Here is a 24,615-nt window from a genome sequence, read left to right as displayed (position 1 = left end):
TGCCGGATGGGAGGGGGAGGGAGTGGGAGGGATCGGGAGCTTGGGCTTATCAGACACAACTTAGAATAGATTTACAAGGAGATCCTGCTGAATAGCATTGAGAACTTTGTCTAGATACTCATGTTGCAACAGAAAAAAGGGTGGGGGAAAAATGTAATTGTAATGTATACATGTAAGGATAACCTGACCCCCTTGCTGTACAGTGGGGGAAAAAAAAAAAAAAAAAACTACCACGAGATACCACCTCACACCAGTCAGAATGGCCATCAGTAATAAGTCCACAAATAACAAATACTGGAGGGGATGTGGAGAAAAGGGAACCCTCCTGCACTGCTGGTGGGAATGTAAGCTTGTACAACCACTATGGAGAACAGTATGGAGGTACCTTAGAAACTAGTCATAGAACTACCATATGACCCAGCAATCCCACTCTTGGGCATATATCAGGACAAAACCTTCCTTAAAAGACACATGCACCTGCATGTTCACTGAAGCTCTATTCACAATAGGCAAGACATGGAATCAACCCAAATGTCCACTGATAGATGATTGGATTGGGAAGATGTGGTATATATACACAATGGAATACTACTCAGCCATAAAAAGAACAAAATAATGCCATTTACAGCAACATGGATGCAACTAGAGACTCTCATCTTGAGTGAAGTTAAGTCAGAAAGAGAAAGACAAATATCATATGATATCACTTTTATCTGGAATATAATATACGGCACAAAGGAACCTTTCCACAGAAAAGAAAATCATGGACTTGGAGAATAGACTTGGGGTTGCCAAGAGGGAAGGGGAGGGAGCGGGAGCTTGGGGTAAATAGATGCAGAACATTGCCTTTGGGATGGATTAGCAATAGGATCCTGCTGTGTAGCACTGGGAACTCTATCTAGTCACTTATGATGGAACATGTAATGTGAGAAAAAAGAATGTATACGTGTAAGTGTAACTGGGTCACTATGCTGTACATTAGAAAAAAATACATATATAAATAAATGATAAAAAAAGAAATGAAAAGGGGTATAACTAGAGATTCAGCACAAATTTAAAAAATACGGAGATATTATTATAAACAACTTTAAGTTAATTTAGATTAAATCATGAAATGGGCAAATTTTAGAAAAGTCTTACCAAAACAAAAAATACATATGTGTGTATGTATGCATGTGTGTGTAAAATTTTAAAAAGAACCATCTGATAAGCAATACAGCTATCCTATGGCTTTTTGTCCAATACCTAGCAGTAAAGGATCAAAAACCTTATGACAGCTCAACAGATACAAAAAAAAAAAAACAAAAAACCACTGATAAAATATACTTATCATTTATTGTAAAAATGCGTAGCATAAAAAGACAAAGCAGCCAGGATAGCAAAATCAAAAACCCTTGATCACACCTATAAAAAAGTATCACTACAAAACTCCAAAGAGGAGGTGGGAACAATGCACCAACAATGACAAGGACCAAATGCATGGGCGTTTCTGTGGGAGGAGGCAGAAAGAAACAATGGAGTATCTCCTGGACCTGAGATTGGAAGAAACACCAAAATGTCAGAAGGTGCTTCCCTGGAAATTAAAACAGGTCTGTTTGAGAACAAGAAGTGAAACTGGAAAAGACCTTTGCATACTCTAATTTATAGATCAGTACAAAGGTTGCACAGCACGTTCAAAAAGGATTGGAGAACTCTGATCTCTGAACTCTTAAAGTGAACAAGTAGAATATTCCTTTCAAGAAAAAAGCCCAGAGTGAGAAAAAAAGTACTGAGAATCATATCCACACTGAGCTAGGTTAGGGACAGTATGCGCAAAGGTAGTGGGGGAAGTTTACCTAAAAGGGAAGAAAGCAATAGGAATGCAAATTTCAGAAAGTATAAAGTTATCTCTATACAAATAGATATAAAAGTTTTTCTTCCCAATAATTTGGAAAAAATAGAAATGACAGTTCTAGATATATAAAGTACCCTACCCAGTCTTCCATTCTAAAAGTTGATGAAAATGAATTTTATCTAAAACTAAGCAACAGGAAAGAATCACAGTCAAATTTCATATAGAATGACTATTTCTCAAAACAGGAAATAAAAAAGATGAGTATGATGACCTCACAGAACAATGCGCCCCAAAACAGAGGAAAAATGTAATCTAAGAGAAAACTATCAAAAAAAAAAGGTTATAGTAAATGAGGATAAAATAAATCAGAATTAGAAAATCTCAGAAATAAGAACTCAGGAACGAATTAAATATGAAAGAAAAGGTTATTCCAGAAATGAGAACCTAAACCAAAGAAAACAAAATAAAAATTTAAAAGATTTAAAAAAATTAAAAGGTGAAGAAGTTCACCATAGAATTATAACCTATTTTTTTATAAGTATCAAATGGAAATTCAAAAACTTAGTAACTTAAATAAATAACTCAAAGTTTCCATTGTGACTTGGTGGGTTAAGAACCCGAAGTTTTCTCTGTGAGGTTCAATCCCTGGCCTGGCTCAGTGGGTTAAGGATCTGGTGCTGCCACAAACTGCACCATGGGTCACAGATGTGGCTCAGATTCAGTGTTGTCGTGGCTGTGACATAGGCCACAGCTGAGGCTCCAATTGGACCCCTGGCCCAGGAACCTCCATATGCCACAGGTACAGTCACAAAAAGAAAAAAACCCTCAATGGATGCATTTAATAGTAGATTAGCACAATAGAGGACTAACCTAAAGATAATCAATAGAAAATAAAAGATTGGAAAATAGAAGAGGAAATTGAATGGTCTAATATACATATAATTGGAATTCCAGAAAGAGAAGCTAAAAGCTTCACAAACCTCAAGCAGAATTCATGTGTTCCCTACCCCATGACCAAGAACAAAAACCAACACGCACACGAACAGCAAAGCACATAAGAAAACTTTGGAAAGCTACAAAGAAAAGGCTTAGCAGCCAGAGGAAAATATTATTACCTTCAAAGGACCAATAAGATTTTGGGCTGATTTCTCAACAGAAACTGTAGCAGCCAAAAAAAAAAGAATAAAGAAAAAAGGAATGTATCTTTAAGTATTGAAGGTAACTGCCAATCTTGAATTCTACACCTAGCAAAAATATTTTTTAAAACCAAAGGCCAATCAGAAACTTTCAGGCATAGAAACTGAGACTACCTGTCACAAGCTGATCCACATTAAAAATAACAGCCTAGCCCAATGGAAGAGGGAGGGAGTGGGAGGGATCGAGAGCTTGGGCTTATCAGACACAGAATAGATTTACAAGGAGATCCTGCTGAGTAGCATTGAGAACTATGTCTAGATACTCATGTTGCAACAGAACAAAGGGTGGGGAAAAAAAAACGTATACATGTAAGGATAACTTGATCCCCTTGCTGTACAGTGGGAAAAAAATAAATAAAAAAAAGAAAAAAACAAACAAAAAACAGCCTAGACTTTCAAGCAGAAAGAAAATCATCTCTGGAGTTCCCCTTGTGGCTCAGCGGTAATGAAACCAACTAGTACACATGAGGACATGTGTTTGATCCCTGGCCTTACTCTGTGAGTTAAGGATTCAGTGTCACTGTGAGCTGTGGCATAGGCTGGCAGCTGCAGCTCCTATTCAACCCCTAGCCTAGGAACTTTCATATACTGCAGGTGTGGCCCTAAAAAGGTTTAAAAAAAAAAAGAAAGAAAGAAAATGATCTCGTGGAAACCAAGAAGTGCAGAAAGAAATAAAGATAATGGAAAGGGCAAATAGAGAAAAAAAAAAAAAAAAACTATTGACTGGACAAAACAATAAAGATGTCCTGTGGGGAGCTCCCTGATGGCTTAGTGGGTTGAGGATTCAGTGCTGTCACTGCTGTGGCTCAGGTCACTGTCTTGGCCCGGAAACTTCTGCATGCCACAAAGGAAAGGGCATAAATGATAGTAAATGTTGAGTGTTTGGGTCAACAAACAAGACAAATAGGAAAATTGATTCCGATCCTGTATCTCTTTTGATGAGAAACCTATCTTCTAATCCTCGAAAACTAACATTTCAAAATTCGTATGAAATACATGAAGTGGAGTTTATGACCACCTAACCAAACTCTATACAAAAAGCTAAAAGATATGCTTACTGGTAGGAGAAATTATAGCTAATTTGCAACCATGTTTGTAACCAGGATCCACTCCCATCAAGGTGCGCCCTGGGACTGGGCTTGTTAAAAGGAGCTGACGAAGGTTCCTTCCAAACATCATCACTGATTCCTTCTCTGCATCTGATGTTAGTTTGGCTCTTTAGAAATAGAAAAAGAGAAAGAAAAAAAAAAAGATAAAGTATTCAGTGTTTCATTCATTCAAATTTTCTTTCAGAAAAAGAACAGAATTCATTTTATCCAATTATTCCTTACCAGAGCATTTATTATAACAATTTAAGAGAATAAAACCATAAACAAAATTATAATGAGTCTATTTTTGCTAATCTCAGTAATACATGACACCATAAACAATTTGTGGTATCAAACCTGCAGAGCTTGTCATATCTACACTCCTTTTCTAACTGCTCTTCCTTATATAAAAAATCTATATGCATAACCATCTGTGTTTACGAAAGAGCCAGAGGATATAAAGATTTGGACATTATATGGGATGTCAAATTAAAGTTTATCAGCTGATGAAATATATAAACACATGATTAGTAATAAAAGATTAAATCATAAGTAGCCTCCATCAACACTTACATCCTCATCTATATATATCTATCTCCATATCACTGTCTCACTCCATTCTATTCCCCACATCGAGCCCCTTCTTTTCTCACAGTGATGTGACATGGCCACAGATACTAATACCAGTCTAGATCCATGTCTCAGATAAATAACTTTCCAATTTTATCCAGAGATGCTATCAAAAGTCTACTTTCAGGAGCTCCCTTTGTGGCTCAGCAGTAATAAATGTGACTGGTATCCACAAGGACGTGGGCGATCCTTGGCTTCACTCAGTGGGTTAAGGATTTGGCCTTGCCATGAGCTGTGGTCTAGGTTGCAGATATCACTTGGATCTGGTGTTGCTGTGGCTGTGGTATAGGCTGGCAGCTGCAGCTCTGATTCCACCTACAACTTCTAGCCTGGAAACTTCCATATGCTGTGGGTACGGCCCTAAAAAGACAAAACCAAAAACAACAACAACAACAACAACAACAAAACAACAGTCTACTTTTGAAATCTTTGATAGGATCAGAAAATATATATGTGTCTATACTGGACTTAAAGGCATTTGGAAACTAAGTTTCACACCATTCACCTATTTAACAAAAGTTCCTAACATATTCTCTCTCGAGATTCAAAAGGATTTATAAAAAGTATGTCTTCTCTATTACAACAAGTTAAAAAAAAAAATGCATTGGCTACAAGAAAACTGAGAGACCAGGAGTTCCCATCATGGCTCTGTGGTCCATGAACCCGACTGGCATCCATGAGGACGCAGGTTCGATCCCTAGCCTCGCTCAGTGGGTTAAGGATCCAGAGTTGCCGTGAGCTATGGTGTAGGTTGCAGATGCAGCTCAGATCCCAGGTTGCTGTGGCTGTGGTGTAGGCCAGCAGCTACAGATCTGATTCAACCCCTAGCCTGGGAACCTCGTATGTTGTTGCGGGTGTGGCCTTAAAAAGACAAAAAGAAAAAGAAAAAAGAAAATTGAGATAACAAAAGCAATTCAAAGCACATTGCCAAAGAGCACTGAGCTAGAATTATCTACATACCTGAAGGCACATACAGCTAGCTAACATTTGTTTTTCTGGCTTATTTCAGTTTCTTAAGGCTTTTCTCTCATCCTCTCTAACATTTCACTGTCATTCTCCCTGCATTCACCCAAGCAATATGAAAATATCATTACAGGTATTTCTAAATCTTCACTTATAATTTTATTGAGTAAGCATTTGCACTTAGTCTTATGTAGATCAATGTGAGAACTACAAATCTGAAAAGATCAAATTCCTTCCCTGAAGATCACAGTCTAGTGGAAGAAACAGAAAAATAAACAGATGAGTAAAACACACTGTAGGGATAGCTAAATTAGGAGAACTTTCTAAAAGAGAAGTTTTCTTAGGGGAATCAAGAAAGATCATTAATAGTTAAGCAAATAAAAGTAGGGAGAGTAGATCAAAGGCATGGAGAAAATATTCTGGGCAACAGAAGCAGCATATGCAAAAGCTCATGGCTCATTATAGAAAAAGCAAGTACTTTCACATGAGAAAGTAACCAAAAAAATGGCAAGACAAAGGGCTGCAGAGGAAGAAAAGACCAGACCACAAAGGGTCATGCGTGTTCTTCTAAAGAGCTTCCATTTTATCATGGAGACAAAGAAGTCCACTGAAGGATTTTAGGTAGAAATAATTAGTTGGGAATTTTAGAATGGCAACATGGAATACGTATTAGAAAACACAAGTCAGAGGTCTCCTATGACCCTAGTACAGTAACCTGGACAAGAAATGATGATAACCTGAACTAACCATGGACATACTTTTGCTTAGTAAAAATGGAGACAAAGGGGAGTTCCCGTCGTGGAGCAGTGGTTAACGAATCCGACTAGGAACCATGAGGTTGCGGGTTCGGTCCCTGCCCTTGCTCAGTGGGTTAAGGATCTGGCATTGCCGTGAGCTGTGGTGTAGGTTGCAGACGCGGCTCGGATCCCGCGTTGCTGTGGCTCTGGCGTAGGCCGGTGGCTGCAGCTCCGATTCGACCCCTAGCCTGGGAACCTCCATATGCCGTGGGAGTGGCCCAAGAAATAGCAACAACAACAACAACAAAAAAGACAAAAAAAAAATGGAGACAAAAGGGAAACAAAATGCAAGATATAATTAAAGCTGGTATAAAGACAGCACTTGGTGACCAATAACGTAGTCTCAATGAAAGACGTATGTGCGAAAAATGACACACAGATGAATGATCATGACCATCATGGAAACAAAAATCCAGAAGCAGACTATGAACCTTACATAGTGAACTTCATAAAGTGGCTGCAAAATAAGATAGTCTATATGATCTCTTTTAATACACACAGGAATGAATTAACAATGGTTATCTCTAGGTGGTGAAATTATGTGGTTTTTTGTCCCCTTGCGATTTATTGATTCTTTCCATTTTTCTACATTTGGGCAAATTTCTTTTTACTTAGAAAATTAAAGTTATTTTCCTTAAAAAAATAAATCAATTGGGGTTTTCTCCCTCAACTACTGTTCAGGTAATTACAAGTATTTCTTTTTTTTTTTTTTTCCCCCACTGTACAGCAAGGGGGTCAGGTTATCCTTACATGTATACATTACAATTACATTTTTCCCCCAGCCTTTCTTCTGTTGCAACATGAGTATCTAGACAAAGTTCTCAATGCTATTCAGCAGGATCTCCTTGTAAATCTATTCTAAGTTGTGTCTGATAAGCCCAAGCTCCCGATCCCTCTCACTCCCTCCCACTCCCTCCCCCTCCCATCAGGCAGCCACAAGTCTCTTTTCCAAGTCCATGATTTTCTTTTCTGAGGAGATGTTCATTTGTGCTGGATATTAGATTCCAGTTATGAGCGATATCATATGGTATTTGTCTTTGTCTTTCTATCAAGAGAAACATCTGTAGACAACACCTGCTTATCAACTTAAGGAGAAAAGTAAAATGTATTCTTTCAACCATTTTAGGAAAAGAGATGGAAGGTGCTCTTGCTTGCCACTGCTAATGGAAGTTCGAGAAGAATTATACATTATATCTCACATTAAACTGCATTCCTTTTTTCTTTTTTCCCCTTTTGTCTGTTGTCTTTTTAGGGCTGCACCAGCGGCAGTGGCATATGGAGAGTCCCAAGCTAGGGGTCTAATTGGAGCTGCAGCCGCTGGCCTACGCCACAGCAACTCAGGATCTGAGCCACATCTGCGACCTAAACCACAGCTCACAGCAATGCCAGACCCTTAACCCACTGAGTGAGGCAAGGGATCGAACCCGCAACCTCATGGTTCCCAGTCAGATTCATTTCCACTGTGCCATGACAGGAACTCCTCAAACTGCATACTTTAGATCGCAATGAAATTATTCCACAGGCAGTAAAACTATTCACATCAAACATATGCAAAAATGTCAAAAGCACCACTGGATATTATATGTGACTTGAGAAAATGAGATAAAATATATAGAGAAAAGGAAATAATTTGAATAATATAATTTTTTTTTCTTCATTAAGGACAGAATCCCTTTTTAAAATTTTATGCCTGGCACTCATAAGCAAGCCATGTTACTTCACATAGAATTGAAATGAAATAGGATTCTAAAAGAAACAGAACTGTTATAGGATGCCTGGGCTAAAAAGGATGAGTCAAGAGACGGAATGACTTTGATAAAAGGAAGTTTGACAAAGGTGCTACATGGCCTTTTTAATAGTTACTGTCTACTCCTTACTCTAAACACCTCCAAAGTCAATGGCCAAGTCCACTAAAAGGAAAACAAATAAACATTATAAAGGCTACTATAAATTCTAGTGAGGCTGAAAAGAGGACTAGAAATCTATAGTTTCCAGGTAACCCTTGTTGAAACCTGTAAATAAGTGAGAATGAAGAAAATCTATAGCATATAGGAAGGAGTAGATAAAGGCACTCCTGAATTCTAAAGACTGACTACAAGACAAAGGCTAGAGAGAAGCAGGAAAGAGGGGGTTTGCCTCCCGACAACGCTGTGCACCTTCTCCCCTCAAAAATGATTTGGTACCTCACCTCTTTTGCAGTTCTTTATAACCCTTAGATCTTCTGCTACTCCACTTAGATGGTCACTTTAATAATCTTCTAATATTTGCTCATTATTGCTGATAATTATTCAAACAACACCCATGGGGAGTTAAAAACATATATATTAGCTTTCTCTCAGAGTAATACATCCATCATGTGCTCTACTGATTTTCTTATGCTTTTTTTGGCTCTCTTACCTCAAAAACCTCTGCCAACTTATTTCTCCATTAACGTCTTAGTTTGTTTCTCCCTAGCCAAATCTTTCATCAATAAAACCATTTGTTTGGCTTGGTTGTCAAACTGCAAAACCAGTACGGCAGAACTGGAAGGGGTACACATTAAGTGGTCAAGATCTGCAAAGTATACTGTTATTAAGAGCTATGTTTTGTGATCTGTGCATGTGAATGCTTCTACAGGCTGAAATCTAGGCTTAAATTGAAGACTCTGAGATTCTTATTCAGTTCTTTGGATTGGTAAATGGATCAACAAATATTTTACTACATGCTTTAATGGGCCTATTACCACACATAAAAATAAACAGTACACAAAGTTAAATAAGACAAGATGCATACCTGAACTCTCTGCAAAGGAGAGGATAAATAAGGCGTTTAAAGGAATCGTCCAGTGAGCTGTATAAAATCTTCATTAACTCTGGCCTTGCAAAGCCACGTGGTCTCCACCTGCAAAATAGAAAAGCCTATACCAAAACTGATGTAACAAAAAGAAGACCATAAAAGGGCTCCGGGAAGAAGAGAGGAAATGAAAAAGAAAAGGGGGAAGAAACTTTACTGAAGCCAAAGTAGCACAATCTGTGGGGAAAGATTGCGATGTCTGAAAATTATTACCATGACATCTGGAGTTCCTATTTTTAAAAACATGGTAACCATGGTCACACATAAAACTTAAGGGAGGAAGAAACTTTCTTATTCTGGGGACAGTACCCAAGGGATTATTAATACTGGTCCAACTTTTTAAGATATAAGAAAGTCATCAAAAAATGAGTGAACCGGAGTTCCCGTCGTGGTGCAGTGGTTTACGAATCTGGCTAGGAACCATGAGATTGCCGGTTTGGTCCCTAGCCTTGCTCAGTGGGTTAAAGTAGCTGGTGTTGCTGTGAGCTGTGGTGTAGGCTGCAGACGCGGCTCGGATCCCGAGTTGCTGCGGCTCTGGCGTAGGCCGGCGGCTACAGCTCCGATTAGACCCCTGGCCTGGGAACCTCCATATGCCGCGGGAGCAGCCCTAGAAAAGGCAAAAAGACCAAAAAAAAAAAAAAAGAGTAAACCCCTGCTATAGACTAAATTATGTCCCCTAAAATTAATGTGTTGAAGCCCTAACCCTCAAATCAGATGATAATTGGAGATGGGGCCTCCAGGAGATAAATAGGTTTAGATGAGGTCATAAGAGTAGGGCCCCCATGAAAGAATTAGTGTCTCTGGAGGAAGAAATATCAGATAGCTTTCTTCCTCCCTGCACCAGGGGAGGACATAATGAGAATGCAGCTATCGACAAGCCAAAAGGAAGGCTCTTACCAGGAACTAGATCACCCTGATCTTGAGCTTGGACTTCCAGCCTCCACAACTGGGAGAAAATAAATTTCTTTTGCTTATGTCATCCAATCTACGGTATTTTGTTACGGTTGCCAAAGCTAAGACAAGAACTGTATCTCCTTCCTTTCCCACCAGAGGAGAAACTGTTTTAATCTTTGCTTCTTGGCATTCTTAAGTAGAACCCACTCTATTCTTCAGGTTGTACTGCTCTACTAGGCGGTATACTCGCATACATACTGATAAATACAAATGCCAGAGAACCAACTGTTAGTGGAAAGTGGAGAAAGAACAGTAAGAGAAAGATGCAAGCTAAAATGGACAAATTCAGCCCTATCCCTACTGTGTTCTCTACATTTACCTCATCTCTGGCCATGTCCTTCAAATGGCTTGAACAGGAAACATTAATATTTTATTAATGGTTTATAATAAGCCACTAATATACCTTAGGGACACTGTCATTTCCCTTATCTTAGCTAGGAAATTAACTAAATTTCAATGAACAAACATTTAGGTGTTTATAATGTGATACACCAAAGGTTATACTGAAAAACTCTAATTGAATCCCTTCCACAGAAGGGTATTATTTGAGTAGAATATAGCTGTTTGTTTGTTTTTTAATTTGGAAGAAAGTGCTTTTAGGCAGGAAATAAATCCTTCCTTCCATCCAAATCCTTGTTATTCCCTACTGTCATCTATATCAGGAGGGCATGAGAGGTCAGGAGGACTAGGATATGAATTAGACACAGCTATTACTACTTATCATTTTGTTACTGTTATAGGCATGCCTCATAGATACTGTGGGTGCAGTTCATACCACCACAATAAAGTGAATGTCACAATAAAGTGAATCACCTGAAGTTTCTGGTTTCCTAGAGCATATATAAAGGTTATGTTTACACTCTACTGTGGTCTAGTAAGTGTGCAATGCCATTACGTCTTAAAAAACAACCTACATACCTTAACTCAAAAATAATGCTACTGGGAAAATGAAAAATGGCACCAACAGACAGGCTCAACACAGAGTTGCCACAAACCTTCAGTTTGTAAAAACAAAAAACCAAAAAGACCACAGATATCTGTGAAGTACAATAAAGCGAAGTGCAATAAAACTTAGAGTTGTATTGTTGTTATTAATTTGGGAAACTCGAAATCAAAAAAGATGTCTCAGGAGAAACATCTGAGATATCTTTAAAAAATAAATTGTGGAGTTCCTGTCGTGGCTCAGTGGGAACGAACCCTACTAATAACCATGAGGACGTGGCTTCGATCCCTGGCCTCACTCAGTGGGTTAAGTATCCAGTGTTGCCATGAGCTGTGGTGTAGGTTGCAGATGTGGTTTGGATCCCTGTGTTACTGTGGCTGTGGTGTACTGGCAGCTGCAGCTCTGATTTGACCCCTAGCCTGCGAGCTTCTATATGCCACGAGTGCAGCCCTAAAATAAAAAAAGAAAGAAAAATTGTGGGCGTTCCCGCTATAGTACAATGGGATCAACAGTGTCTCTGTAAGGGGAGGGAGGACAGTTCAATCCCTGGCCAAGGGCAGTGGGTTAAGGATCTGACGTTGCTGCAGCTGTGGTGTAGGTTGCAGCTCCAGCTCAGATTTACCCCTGGCCCAGGAACTCCATGTGCCATGGTGCAGGCAAGGAAGGAAAAAAAGGAAAAAAAAAAAATTGTGGCATACCAAACAAAAGACAAAGGAATAAAAACATTCTAGGAAGAAACCACAGCATATGTAAAAGTTCAGAGACATGAAAGAGCATGATAAGCTCAAGTAACTACACGTAGATTAGTAATACTAGGGCATCCCATTGCTTGCAGCGGGGAAAAAAAATGAAAATCTTTAATATTACATACACAATCCCTCTGGAAGCCCCAATAGCCTTTCTTAAACCTCAAGATTTTCCTTTGGTGACTGCTCACCACCCTTCTCCTTGCACCCCTCCTGTGGAACAGAGCGGTGCTGTGGGTCTATTTTTCACTTGAGGATGCTTCAATTATACGATTCACAGTTGACCTTTAGACCCAGACCCAGCTATACTAACTTGCTACATTACAGAAACTCCTTTTTGTTCCTTATCCTACACCAGTCTCTATCTCTTAACTGAATTCCTCTGACCTATTCACTAGCACTTGAACGGACCTGAAACAGTATAGTGAAGTCATACATCTCATTAAGAGAAATACAATTGGGTTTGCCTTACAGGATAGTCCCTTAAAACTTGATTCCTTTCTCTAGTTCAATAGTTAAAGGCTTCTGAATAAAACTAACAACCACCTCACTTTAAATTCCACAAAACAAAATACATGCTATGTATGGTGTACTCACTGAAACAAATTAAGGCAAAGATCACACACTTAAATTCTTACAGGGATCAGGGAAGTACTATAAGCAAATGAAGAAGACCCAGGCCCTATATGCATGTTTTTGACAGAGATATGCTTTGTTCATCCATGATAGACAAAGAAATATTCTCCACTTTGGCAAAGAAATCTGCCCCCCCCATTTCATATTTATTGATAAAGAAAGGCTCTCTCCATCTACCTTTCATTTTCCCACATTTAAAAGAGAAATGGATACAGGATACAGTTCCCTTTAAATCTACCACATGAAAAAAGCAGCACCATTTCAGTGTAGCATTTTCTCAAAGTGATATGACAAACATTTGGGGACAGAATAATTTACTTTCCAAGGCTATCCTATGCATCGGCACTAAAAGCTGGTTTTAAAAAAGAAAAAGAGGAGTTCCTGTCGTGGCACAGTGGTTAATGAATCTGACTAGGAACCATGAGGTTTCGGGTTCGATCCCTGGCCTTGCTCAGTGGGTTAAGGATCAGGTGTTGTTGTGAGCTGTGGTGTGGGTTGCAGACACAGCTTGGATTGCTATGTTGCTGTGGCTCTGGCATAGGCCGGCAGCTACAGCTCCGATTAGACCCCTAGCCTGGGAACCTCCGTATGCTGTGGGTGCGGCCCCAGAAAAAAAGACAAAAAGACCAAAAAAAGAAAAAAGAAAAAAAAAAAAAGAAAAAGAGCTAGTAGCCAGCCCCAGTCATTCATTTGTCAATCACCAAAAATGTCTCCACATTTTTGTCAAATACCCTCTTGAAGGGATGGGAATGGGAAGGAGGACTGTTCCCAACTGAGAACCTGAGGGATCTGACATGAGGGGGAAAAGACTGTTGCAAAGAAGACCACATGCTGCCATCTACAGGTCTAATCAGCTCCAATGAATTGTTTCCATGTCAGAATGCATGGCCAGATGTGTCACACTGCCTGTTTTTCAGAAAAATATATAAAAATCCAAAGTATGTGAGTAGACAGGATGTGTCCTAGCAACAGCCGATATCTTAGGGTATTAAAATCTCCCTCTCAAAAACATTCTCTTCAATTCCCGAACCGCTGAGACTACCTTCAACTCATGACCATCTTGTTAGACTTCATAAACAACTATTAGTAATACTAAGTATTTACTGTGGATCAAAACAATGTAAAACAAGGTTAAGTAATACTGAAGATTTGAACAACACAACCAACCAACCAACCAACAGGATCTCACTGGCATATTTAGAACACTAAACCCAACAGGAGAATTCATTTATGTTTTTTTCAAATGTCCACAGAATAGCTACCAAGATAGATCATATCCAAGGCCATAAAACAAACCTCCAAAATTTAAAGGAATTTAAATCATATGTTCTCTGACCATAATGGAATCAAAGCAGAAATCAATAAGAGAAAGAAAACAAGAAAATCCCTACTCACTTAGAAATTAAACAACATGCTTCTAAATAATCCAGGGGTCAAGAGGAAGTCTCAAAGGGGATTTTTAAAATAGATACTAAATAAAGATAATGCAGTGTACCAAATTATGTGGACATAGATAAAGTAATACTAAGGAAGAAATTAATAGCACTAAATACTTATATTTAAAAGAAAAAATAGGTCTCAAATCAATAATCTTAATTCCTACCTCAAGAAACAAAGAAAACCAAAATAAATCCAAAGGAAATAAAGAGCAGAACAACAACTATAAGAGCAGAAAACAATGAAACTGAAAATAAGAAAACAATTTAAAAAAAATCAATGGTATGAAAATATGGTTTTTCAAAAATAAGTAAAATTCATAAATCTCTAGCAAGACTGACAAAAATGAAAAATGAAAATACAAATCATTCATTAAGGACATCACTTTGTATCCTACAGATATCAAAAGAATAATCAGGGGAGTTCCCATTGTGGCACAATGGGATCAGTAGCATCTCTGCAGCATCAGGAGGCAGGTTTGATCCCCAGCTCAGCACAGTGGGTTAAAGGATCTGGTGTTGCCACAGCTAAGGTATAGTTCACAACTGCAGATCGGATCTGATCTCTGGCCCCGGAACTCCATGTGCTCTGGGGCAGCCAAAAAAGAAAAAAAAGAAAAAAAAAAAAAAAAGGATAATCAGGGAATACCATAAACAGCTTTATGCTCATGAATTCAGCAGCATAAAAGGGACCCAATTTCTCAAAAACCACAATTACTAAAACTCAACAAAGATACTGAATTCTTTCAAAATAGAAATCTCCAGGCCCAGATGGTTTCCGTGGAAAAATCTACCAAATATTTAAAGAAGAATTAATACCAATTGTATATATTCTCTTCCAGAAAATAGGAAAGAATATTTTCTAACTCATTTTAAAAGGCCATCATTACCCTGATACAAAAAAAAAAAAAAACCCTCAAAGAATCTAAAAAACGAAAACAAAAATCAAAAGACCAATACCTTTCATGAATTTACATATAAAAATCCTTGTTAAAATACTAGCAAATGAAATACAATAATATAAAGAAAGAGTTATGCACCATGGCCAAGCAAGTACTCATTCTCAGTATGTAAAGCTACTTTCAACTTTGAAAATTTATCAATGTGATCCACCACATCAACAGGCTAAGTCATATGATCGTATTAATTGATGTAGGAAAAAATGTTTCTCAAAATACAATACACTTTCATGATTAAAAAGTTTCAGCAAGTTAGTAGAGGGGAACGACCTCAATTTGATAAAGAAATATCTTCAAAAAACCTACAATTAACACCATACTTAATAGGTAAAGACAAAATATTTCCCAAAAGATCAGGAACAAGACAAGAATGTGTACTCTCACCACTCAACAGAGTACTTGAAGTTCTTGGCATTGCATTAAGGTAAGAAAAAGAGGAGACAATATATGCGTGTAAAGGATGATGAATGGAACAAATATCAAAAGACATTTATCAAAATCTAATTAATGACAATTAACTCTATTTCAAAAACCTACTTACCTTTAACTGAAGTACCATGCAGATGTTTTGTTCAAACATTAGCTCAATTAAATATTTTATTGTCTCTTTGTGTCTAAGTGAGAAGATTCTATTCAATTTAAGTCTATATGCAAGTAGAGGACAATAATTAATTAGCAAATAAATAGTGCCTGTTGTACTATTAAGATCAAAGCAGAACCCTTCAGGGATTATAGAAGACATGCAGGAGAATAGGAATAGTTATGGGTTCCAGACCCTATCTGAGAACAGAAATTCACTCATCAAATCAAAGATAAAAATTTGGAAGTTCAAAGGGACAAGTTCTGATCATTATGCAATCTAATTCATGCACAGGGAAATGTTGAAATCATTCTCTCACATGTATTTTTATTAAAAAAGCTAATGCAGAAACTTGGATTACTGACATTCCCACAAACATAATAACTATTTCAGTGTTTGACAAGCTCAGAAATCCTCTTCATAATTATCCTCTTGTACTAGGCAACACAGAATGATAGATTGTTCAGTGACTGAATTCGGACATGGAAATTTTTAATCCTAATACATGAGTATAAATGTATTCTCCCGTGCTATTCTAATTAACTTAAATAATAATAAGAGTTGCATTTAAATCACTCCTTGACCTAGTTATATAGTATTCTATATACTTATAGCAAGATAGTCAGTAAATGGAATCACCATCTATCTTGTTTTTCAAGCTATAAAAGTATAATTCTTCATTTTATCTTTCTCTCTCATTAATGCACCTACCATCTAATCAGATATCTTGCCCTATCTCTTTAGACCCCTAAATATTGCTCAAATTGTCTACTTATTTCCTATTGCTACTGCCCTAGTCCAAGCCACCATCAAATCTTGCCCCTATATCTACTCTTGGTTCCTTCTACGTAATTCTCTATATTGAAGCCCGTGATCATCTTAAAATGACAACTCATCATGACACTTCTTGGTTTAAACTTTGTATTGACTTTCCATCATCTTTAGCAGGCCTAGAAAGCTAGGATGGTCTGGCTTGTGCCTACCTCGCAATCCTCATTTCCTATTGCTCCCCCTCCTTCTTCTTCTGTCTCTGACCTACATTTGCACCCAGCCTGGCTCAGTTAGGGAACCCTGTTATAAACTCTTATGATAATCTGCACTTCTCCTCTGTAACCTCAGTTACTCTTAACCATTTGCTCAGTGTCTTCTTCATTCAACTACCTCATCACCAAGGACAGACAGTATATTTGCCTGGTTTAAGGTGGCTACCCAACATCTAGCACATAACCTGAATGGATGAATATGTGGGAGAGGTGGAAAGTGGGAGAAATAGGGACAAAGAAAGTTTTAAAAAAAGAAGAAGAAAAGATTTGGGTAAGCATCTCCTGGCATTCAAATGTGTTTAAAGAAAAAAATTCCTTAAGAATGGTTCTTTGGTTCCCAGAGAAGTACTTTAGCTAGCTCTTGTTTTAGTTCTTTATTTCCTGTAGAAGTGTTTCTTTAATTCCTATATAAGGAGAAACTTCTACAACATGACTGAAAATTATGCCACTATACCATAGTAAAAAGTAAAGTATAGGTCAAATAATATTACCATTTATTCAACTAAAATAGAACTAAATAAAATAAATATAGGAATTCCCATTGTGGCTCAGCAAATTAAAGACCCGATGTTGTCTCTGAGGAAGCAGGTTCAATCGCTGGCCCTGTTCAGTGGGTTAATGATCCACTGTTGCTACAAGCCGCAGTGTGGGCCACAGATGCAGCTTGGGGCCAATATTGCTGTGGCTGTGGCTACAGCTGCAGCTCCGATTCAACCCCTGGCCTGGGAACTTCCATATGCCACAGGTGTGGCTCATATAGATGAGCCAAGGAAAAATAATTAAATCATTGCAAATATTCCTTGACATTTACTAATATAAAGATAACAGATTAAAAACATAATAGCTAGGGGAGTTCCCGTCGTGGCGCAGTGGTTAACGAATCCGACTAGGAACCATGAGGTTGCGGGTTCGGTCCCTGCCCTTGCTCAGTGGGTTAAGGATCTGGCATTGCCGTGAGCTGTGGTGTAGGTTGCAGATGCGGCTCGGATCCCGCGTTGCTGTGGCTCTGGTGTAGGCCAGTGGCTACAGCTCCGATTCGACCCCTAGCCTGGGAACCTCCATATGCCGCGGGAGCGGCCCAAAGAAATAGCAAAAAGACAAAAAACAAACAAACAAACATAATAGCTAGGACTTAGACCCAATCTACTATAAAGGAAATTAGCATAATCTCACTTCATAATAATAGATACCACCAAAGTCTGTACAGTTACATGGAGTATCACTTAATTCTCTCAAATTTGTGAGAAAGGTTATTCACTTTTTAAGTGAAATGAAATGGAAAAAGAAATTAAGTAATGTGCTCATAATCACAAGGGTAGGAAGTACCTAGAATTCAAACGCAAATATATCTGTGTCTTAGGATTTTGCTCTTTGAAACTACCTTACAGTTTCATCATAACTTAATATTATCTAATTTCTTAATATAATTTTTTAAATCTAAGATTTCTTTTAGGTATTCATTTCCCTTTTATTTTCAATGGAATGTATTTATTTACAAAGGAAATAAACATTCACTTAAAAAATGACAATTATACAGAAGAGTGTGCAATAGAAAATTTAAATTTCACACCGGAGCTAAGGAGTAGACCATTTATATCTTTTCAGACATTCTCCTACACATACATAGACATATTTTTTGCCATTAATGATATCATACTATAAATATATATTAAAATTGTCTTTTATAAGACATGTTTCTATGTCACCTTTAGAACCATCTCAACTTTTTCAAAAGGGTTGTGCAAAATTCCATTGTATGGATATAACTGGCTTAAGCACTTTATCTACTGACTAACATTTAGATGGTTGCTTTTCTTGTTGGGTCTTGGTTAGCATTATTTGGTCATCCAGGAAGTTGATCCTTCATGGAACTGGCTTTTGGCAAACTGGCTTCCAATAAACTGATGCAAGAACTATGTTAGGTGAGTGAGCTAATTACCAAAGTACACAGCCTTGTTTTTCTCAAAGAACAATTCATCCAGTTCTGCAAGTAGCATTCGCAGCCAACTGCTCTAATCTAAGGTCAAACAGAACTAGCTGGTGATAAGCATAACCAAAATCTCTTAACTGCTAGGCAAGCCACTTAACCTCTTTGTTTCCGTTTTCTCACTGGTAAAAATGGCAGCTACAAATCTGCTCTACCAATCAAACTGATCATTGTGAGGATTAAATACACTCTGAAAAGTTAAAACTAAAAGTTAAAAGTGCTAAGAAAACATGTGACACTATTTTAAAAGGCCTCTTAATAAATGAAAAAGGGTAATAAAAAGTTTAGAAATTTCTCTGAAGTATCCAATAAATTTAATGTTTGAAACAATCATCCTTAATGTGCAAAATATTTTAGGTAAACATCATACAGTATGTTTAGAGTATTATATTGTAATATAATATCTAGTAAGTTAAATTTTTGTGGGAATTCTTTTGTGGCACAATGGGTTAAGTATCTACTATCATCACTATAGTGGCTTGGGTTGCTGCTGTGGCGCAGGTTCACCCCTGGTCCCAGAACTTTCGCATGCCACAGACACAGCCAAAAAACCCCACGTTTTTTGTTTCAATTATCATTAATGAACAAAACGTTTCAGATATACTATATACAGTATGCTTCTATTAATTTATTTTTTCATAAATGAAAACATACCCTTTATAAAGGATTCATATGGTATATAGCATTCAAATCCCTCTCTCTAGAAATAACCACTATAAATAATACTTATATATTTCCCAGATGTTTCCTATTTAAACATACACAACATATGTAAAGGTTTTAATGTAATAAAGCCATTATATCTACAATGTCACTTTTTTTTTTTTAACACACCAGGCATCTTTCCATTATCAGTACATATACATCTCAATACAGCACTTTAAAAAGGAAAGAAAATTCTGTAAAAATATATAAACTGACCTGTTTTGGATACACCACCTACAGAACTCATTCTTCACTCCATCAGAAATGTTAACCTTGACTGTCAGTATCTTCAAATTTTCTCCCCGGTTAATTGCCAGAATCTGAGTGCAAACATATATGGCAAAAACTGATGATCCATAAAATATATAAATGATGAACTTAACCAGGCAACACTTGTGAAACCAAGTGGGTGGTTACTCAGCCTAGAGCTATGTAAAACTAGTATTCATCTATTTACCACGAATGCATTTAAAAATAATCATTTCTTTATACTTTTTCCAAGTTTTTCCAAAATAAAGAACAGGTACAAAGCCTATGAGATTCATAGGAAGAGACTTTGGTGATCTGAAGTTTCATTTCAGATTCTACTAAGTGAAAGTTTTTGATCATCTGGAGTTAGAAGATTATACTTTTTATATTTGTGAGAACATATTGCTAAGATAAATACAAACATGCAAAATCCTAAGTGAAATACTTAATAACTACTAATTGTTACCATTTATAATACTAACTGCCAAGCCCATCTAGACATATTACATATTACCTCTAAATACATTACCTCATTTACCTGCAAAGCCACAGTGATGTATTAGCATCTCACTTTTATATGATAATTTTTCTAAAATTAATTGTCCCAAATCACAAAGCTAGCAGGTTGTAAATGAGAAATTTAAATTCAGATCAACCTGTCTCTGCTCTTAATTAAAACATTAAAAGAACAATTATTTTAAAATACATTCAAACACTCTTTAAAGAAGAGCAAATAAACCTAATGTAAGCAAAAGGAAGGAATAATAAAGAATGGAACACAAATTTTAAAAATACAGAATAGAAAAATAATTTTAAAAATCCACAAAACCAAAAGTTGGTGACTAACAAAATTGACAAACCTTTCACTAGACTGACCAAGAAAAAAAGAAACATTCCAATTACCAAAATCAGTAATGAAAGAGGGGTTATTAACTTGAATGTTATAGAAATAAGGATCATAAGAGAATACTATGAACAACCATATGCCAAAATAGATCAATCACTTAATAAAAAAAGAAGAAATTCCTTAAAAGATACAAACTACCAAAATAGAAGAAAAAAGAAATAGAAAATTCAAAATGATCTATAACAAGAGACTGAATTATTAACTAAAAATGTCATGCCCTATCAAACATTTAAAGAAGAATTAGCACCAATTATTCACAAACTCTGCTAAAAATACAACAGAATAAAAACCTTCTTGGACTTCCTGTTGTGGCTCAGCGGAAACAAATCTAATATCCGTGAGGATGCAGGTTCAATCCCTGGTCTCATTCAGTGGGTTAAGGATCCAGTGTTGCCATGAGCTGTGGTGTAGGTCACAGACGTGGCTTGGGTCTGGCTTTGCTGTGGCTGTGGTGTAGGCCGGCAGCTACAGCTCCAACTCGACCTGGGAACCTTCACATGCCACGGCTGCAGCCCTAAAAAGACAAAAAAACAAAAAACAAAAACTTCTCAATTCTATTTACCCTGATAGCAAATCTGAACAAGTACAAGGAAAAAAAAAAAAAAAAGACCATTAACTTTTGTGAATATAGATGTAAAAGTTCTCAATAAAATACCAGTAAACCTAATCCAGAAACATATAAAAAGTACTATACACAAGGATCAAGAGGGATTTATTCCAGGAATGTAAGCTGGTTTAACATCTAGAAAGCAATTAACGTAATACATTGTAATAATAGAACAAAAAAACAAAAATTACCTGATAGTTTCAAGAGATGCAGAAAGAGTATTTGAGAAAATTTCAAGGTGTTCATGATAAAAACACTCATCAAACTAGGAACAGAAGGCAAATTCTTCAGCATGATAAAGGATACATACAAAACTCCTCAAATAACATAAGATTTAATAGTAAAAGACTGGAAGCTTTCCCACTAAGTATAAGGATGTCTCCTCTTACACTTCATTTCAACACTGTACTGAAGGCTCTATCCAGGGAAATTAATCATGGGAAAAAAAAAGTCATCTAGATTGAAAAGAAAGAAATAAAACTATCTCTATTTGCAGATACTATAATCTTGTATACAGAAAAACCCAAAGAATCCTCTATAATAGAGCTAATAGAGTTCAGCAAGGTGGCAGGATAACCAATTTCTACAAACTAGCAATAAAATTCTGAAAATATTTTTTAAAATTCCATTTACTATAGTACCAGAAGGCATAAAATATTTAGGAATAAGTTTAACAAAAAGAAGTTCAAACCAAGAACTATAAAACATTGTTTAAAAAAACTGAAGAAGACCTAAATAAATGGTAAGACATCTCAGGTTCGTGGATCAAAAGGCTTAATATTGCTAAAATGGCAATAATCCCCAAATTAATTTATAAATTCAATGTAATCACTATCAAATCCCAACTAGCTTCTTTGCAGAAACTGACAAACTAATTCTAAGATTCATATAGAAATTCAGGGGATTTAGAATATCCAAGGCAATCTTGTTAAAAAAAAAAAAAGAAGAAGAAATCTAAGAAGCTCCCACTTCTCAATTTCAACACTTACTATAAAACTCAGTAACCAGGACAGTATAGTACTGGCATTAAGCATAAACATACATATCAATAGAATAGAATTGAGAGTCCAGAAATAAATCTATATATCTACCATTAAGTGATTGTCAACAAGTATGCCCAGACAATTCAATGAGGAAAATATAATCTTTTCAATAAATGATTCTGGGGCAATGGGTAGCCGCATGCAAAAGTATGAACTTGGACCACTTCCTCACACCACACACAAACATTACCTCACAACTGATCATACATCTTAATATAAAAACCAATCCTATAAAACTCATGAAGAAGAAATTACAAGAGAAGAAATCACAAGAGAAAAATTGCCTTGACCTTGAGTTACATAAGTCCTTAGGTAAAACACCACAAGCATAATCAAGGCAAGACAAAAAGAGATTGGACTTAACAAAATTATAGTTTTTGTATTTCAAAGAATACGACCCAGAAAATGAAAAGAAAGCCCTTAGCATAGGAGAAAAGTTTGGAAAATCATATCTCACATAAAGGACTTATATCTAGAACATATAAACACATAACAACAATAAAGAGCCATAACCTAACTAAAAATGTGCAAAAGATGCAGAGTGACATATTTTCAAAGACAATATAGAAATGTTCAATACATAGATGAAAAGATGCTCAACATCATTAGTTACTAGAGAAATGCAAATCAAAACCACAATGAGGAGTTCCCGTCATGGCGCAGTGGTTAAGGAATCCGACTAGGAACCATGAGGTTTTGGGTTTGATCCCTGGCCTTGCTCAGTGGGTTAAGGATCCGGTGTTGCCATGAGCTGTGGTGTAGATCGCAGACACGCCTCGGATCTGGCATTGCTGCGGCTGTGGTGTAGGCTGGCAGCTGCAGCTCCGATTTAGACCCCTAGCCTGAGAACCTCCATATGCCACAGGTACGGTCCCAAAAAGACAAAAAAGATTAAAAAAAAGAAAAGAAAAGAAATATTTGCAGGAGTTCCTGTTGGGGAGCAATGGAACAGTGGTGTCTCTGCAGTGCCAGAACATAGGTTTGATCTCTGGACCAGCACAGTGGGTTAAGGATTGGTGTTGCCACAGCTGTGGTACAGATCACAACTGCAGCTCGGATCTGATCCCTGGCCTGGGAACTCTATTTTTTTTTTTTTTTTTTAAGGGCTGCACTAGTGGCATATGGAGGTTCCGAGGCTAGGGGTCTAATCCGAGCTGTAGCCGCCAGCCTACACCAAAGCCACAGCAATGCCAGATCTGAGCTGCATCTGCGACCTACACCACAGCTCACAGTAATGCCGGGTCCTTAATCCACTGAGTGAGGACAGGGATCGAACCCGAAACCTCATGGTTCCTAGTCCGATTCGTTTCCACTGTACCACAACAGGAACTCCCCTGGCCTGGGAACTCTATATGCTGTGGGACAGCCATAAAAGAAAAAAAAGAAAGGAAAAAGAAATATTTGCAGTATAAAGATGTTTCATGTTAGGTTACACATACAAACACACACACAAACCCAAACTTTCTCACATCTATACCACTCTAAGTTTTTTTAAATTACGTGTTTAACAATAATTAAATATCATTATGAAAAGTAACACGATCTAGTCTTTCCCATTATCCTTTCCTTATAACAGTAAAATTCAGAAAGGAGGAAAAAAATCAATTTAAAAAATGATTTATTGGGAGTTCCCGTCGTGGCGCAGTGGTTAACGAATCCGACTAGGAACCATGAGGTTTCAGCTTTGGTCCCTGCCCTTGCTCAGTGGGTTAACGATCCGGCGTTGCCGTGAGCTGTAGTGTAGGTTGCAGACGCGGCTTGGATCCCGCGTTGCTGCGGCTCTGGCATAGGCCGGTGGCTGCAGCTCCGATTCAACCCCTAGCCTGGGAACCTCCATATGCCGCGGGAGCGGCCCAAGAAATAGCAACAACAACAACAACAACAAAAGACAAAAGACAAAAAAAAATGATTTATTGAGGATTTCCAGGTTTAAAGAACACTGGCAGTCTTCTGATTCCAAATCTCCCCCTTATCCTCCTATAAAACCCATGAAGTGAATAAACAAAATGACATAGGACCCACATCTTTGGCATTTCTAGGAAACAGTGAAACAGACTAGCATCTGATTTCCAACCTCTCACACACACACACACACACACACACACACACACACACACAGAGCAAGACAATGGCAGAGCAATGTACTTGACAAACTTAAGGAAAGAAAGTGCAAACAAAAGTATTACACTAAGCCAAGCTGTCCTTCAAGTATCAAGGACATAGGAAACAATTCAAAGTGTATCAGAACTCAGAGAATACAGGTCTATCTTAGAAATTTTGCAGGTTCGGTTTCAGACTACTACAAAAAAGCAGACATCACGATAAAGCAAGTCAAACAATTTTTCTGGTTTCCCACTCCATATAAAAGTTATACTACACTGTACTGTATATAAGCGTACAATAGCATTATGTCTAAAAAACGTACGTTTAAATTTAAAAGTAGCTATCATCAAAAAGAAGACAAATAACAAATGTTGGCA

The 24,615-nt window shown here is 37.3% G+C and overlaps 1 protein-coding gene across 2 annotated transcripts in view; it reads right to left on the bottom strand.

Annotated features, from left to right (window-relative positions):
* The window catches only part of SRBD1 (S1 RNA binding domain 1), a 227,000-nt gene that overhangs the window by 156,419 nt on the left and 45,966 nt on the right, over window positions 1-24,615 (bottom strand). For both annotated transcript variants that reach the window (XM_047782149.1, XM_047782150.1), the window contains exons 10-12: window positions 19,546-19,649; window positions 9,281-9,388; window positions 4,089-4,246 (exon numbers count right to left, since the gene is read on the bottom strand). In XM_047782149.1, the coding sequence (XP_047638105.1) occupies window positions 4,089-4,246; window positions 9,281-9,388; window positions 19,546-19,649 (370 nt within the window). The remainder of the gene's footprint in view (window positions 1-4,088; window positions 4,247-9,280; window positions 9,389-19,545; window positions 19,650-24,615) is intronic.

This window comes from Phacochoerus africanus, chromosome 5, assembly GCF_016906955.1.
Source record: "Phacochoerus africanus isolate WHEZ1 chromosome 5, ROS_Pafr_v1, whole genome shotgun sequence".
In the NCBI taxonomy this organism is placed as follows: Eukaryota; Metazoa; Chordata; class Mammalia; order Artiodactyla; family Suidae; genus Phacochoerus; species Phacochoerus africanus.
Note: the sequence above shows the minus strand (reverse complement) of the source record. Positions and strands in the feature narration are given on the sequence as shown.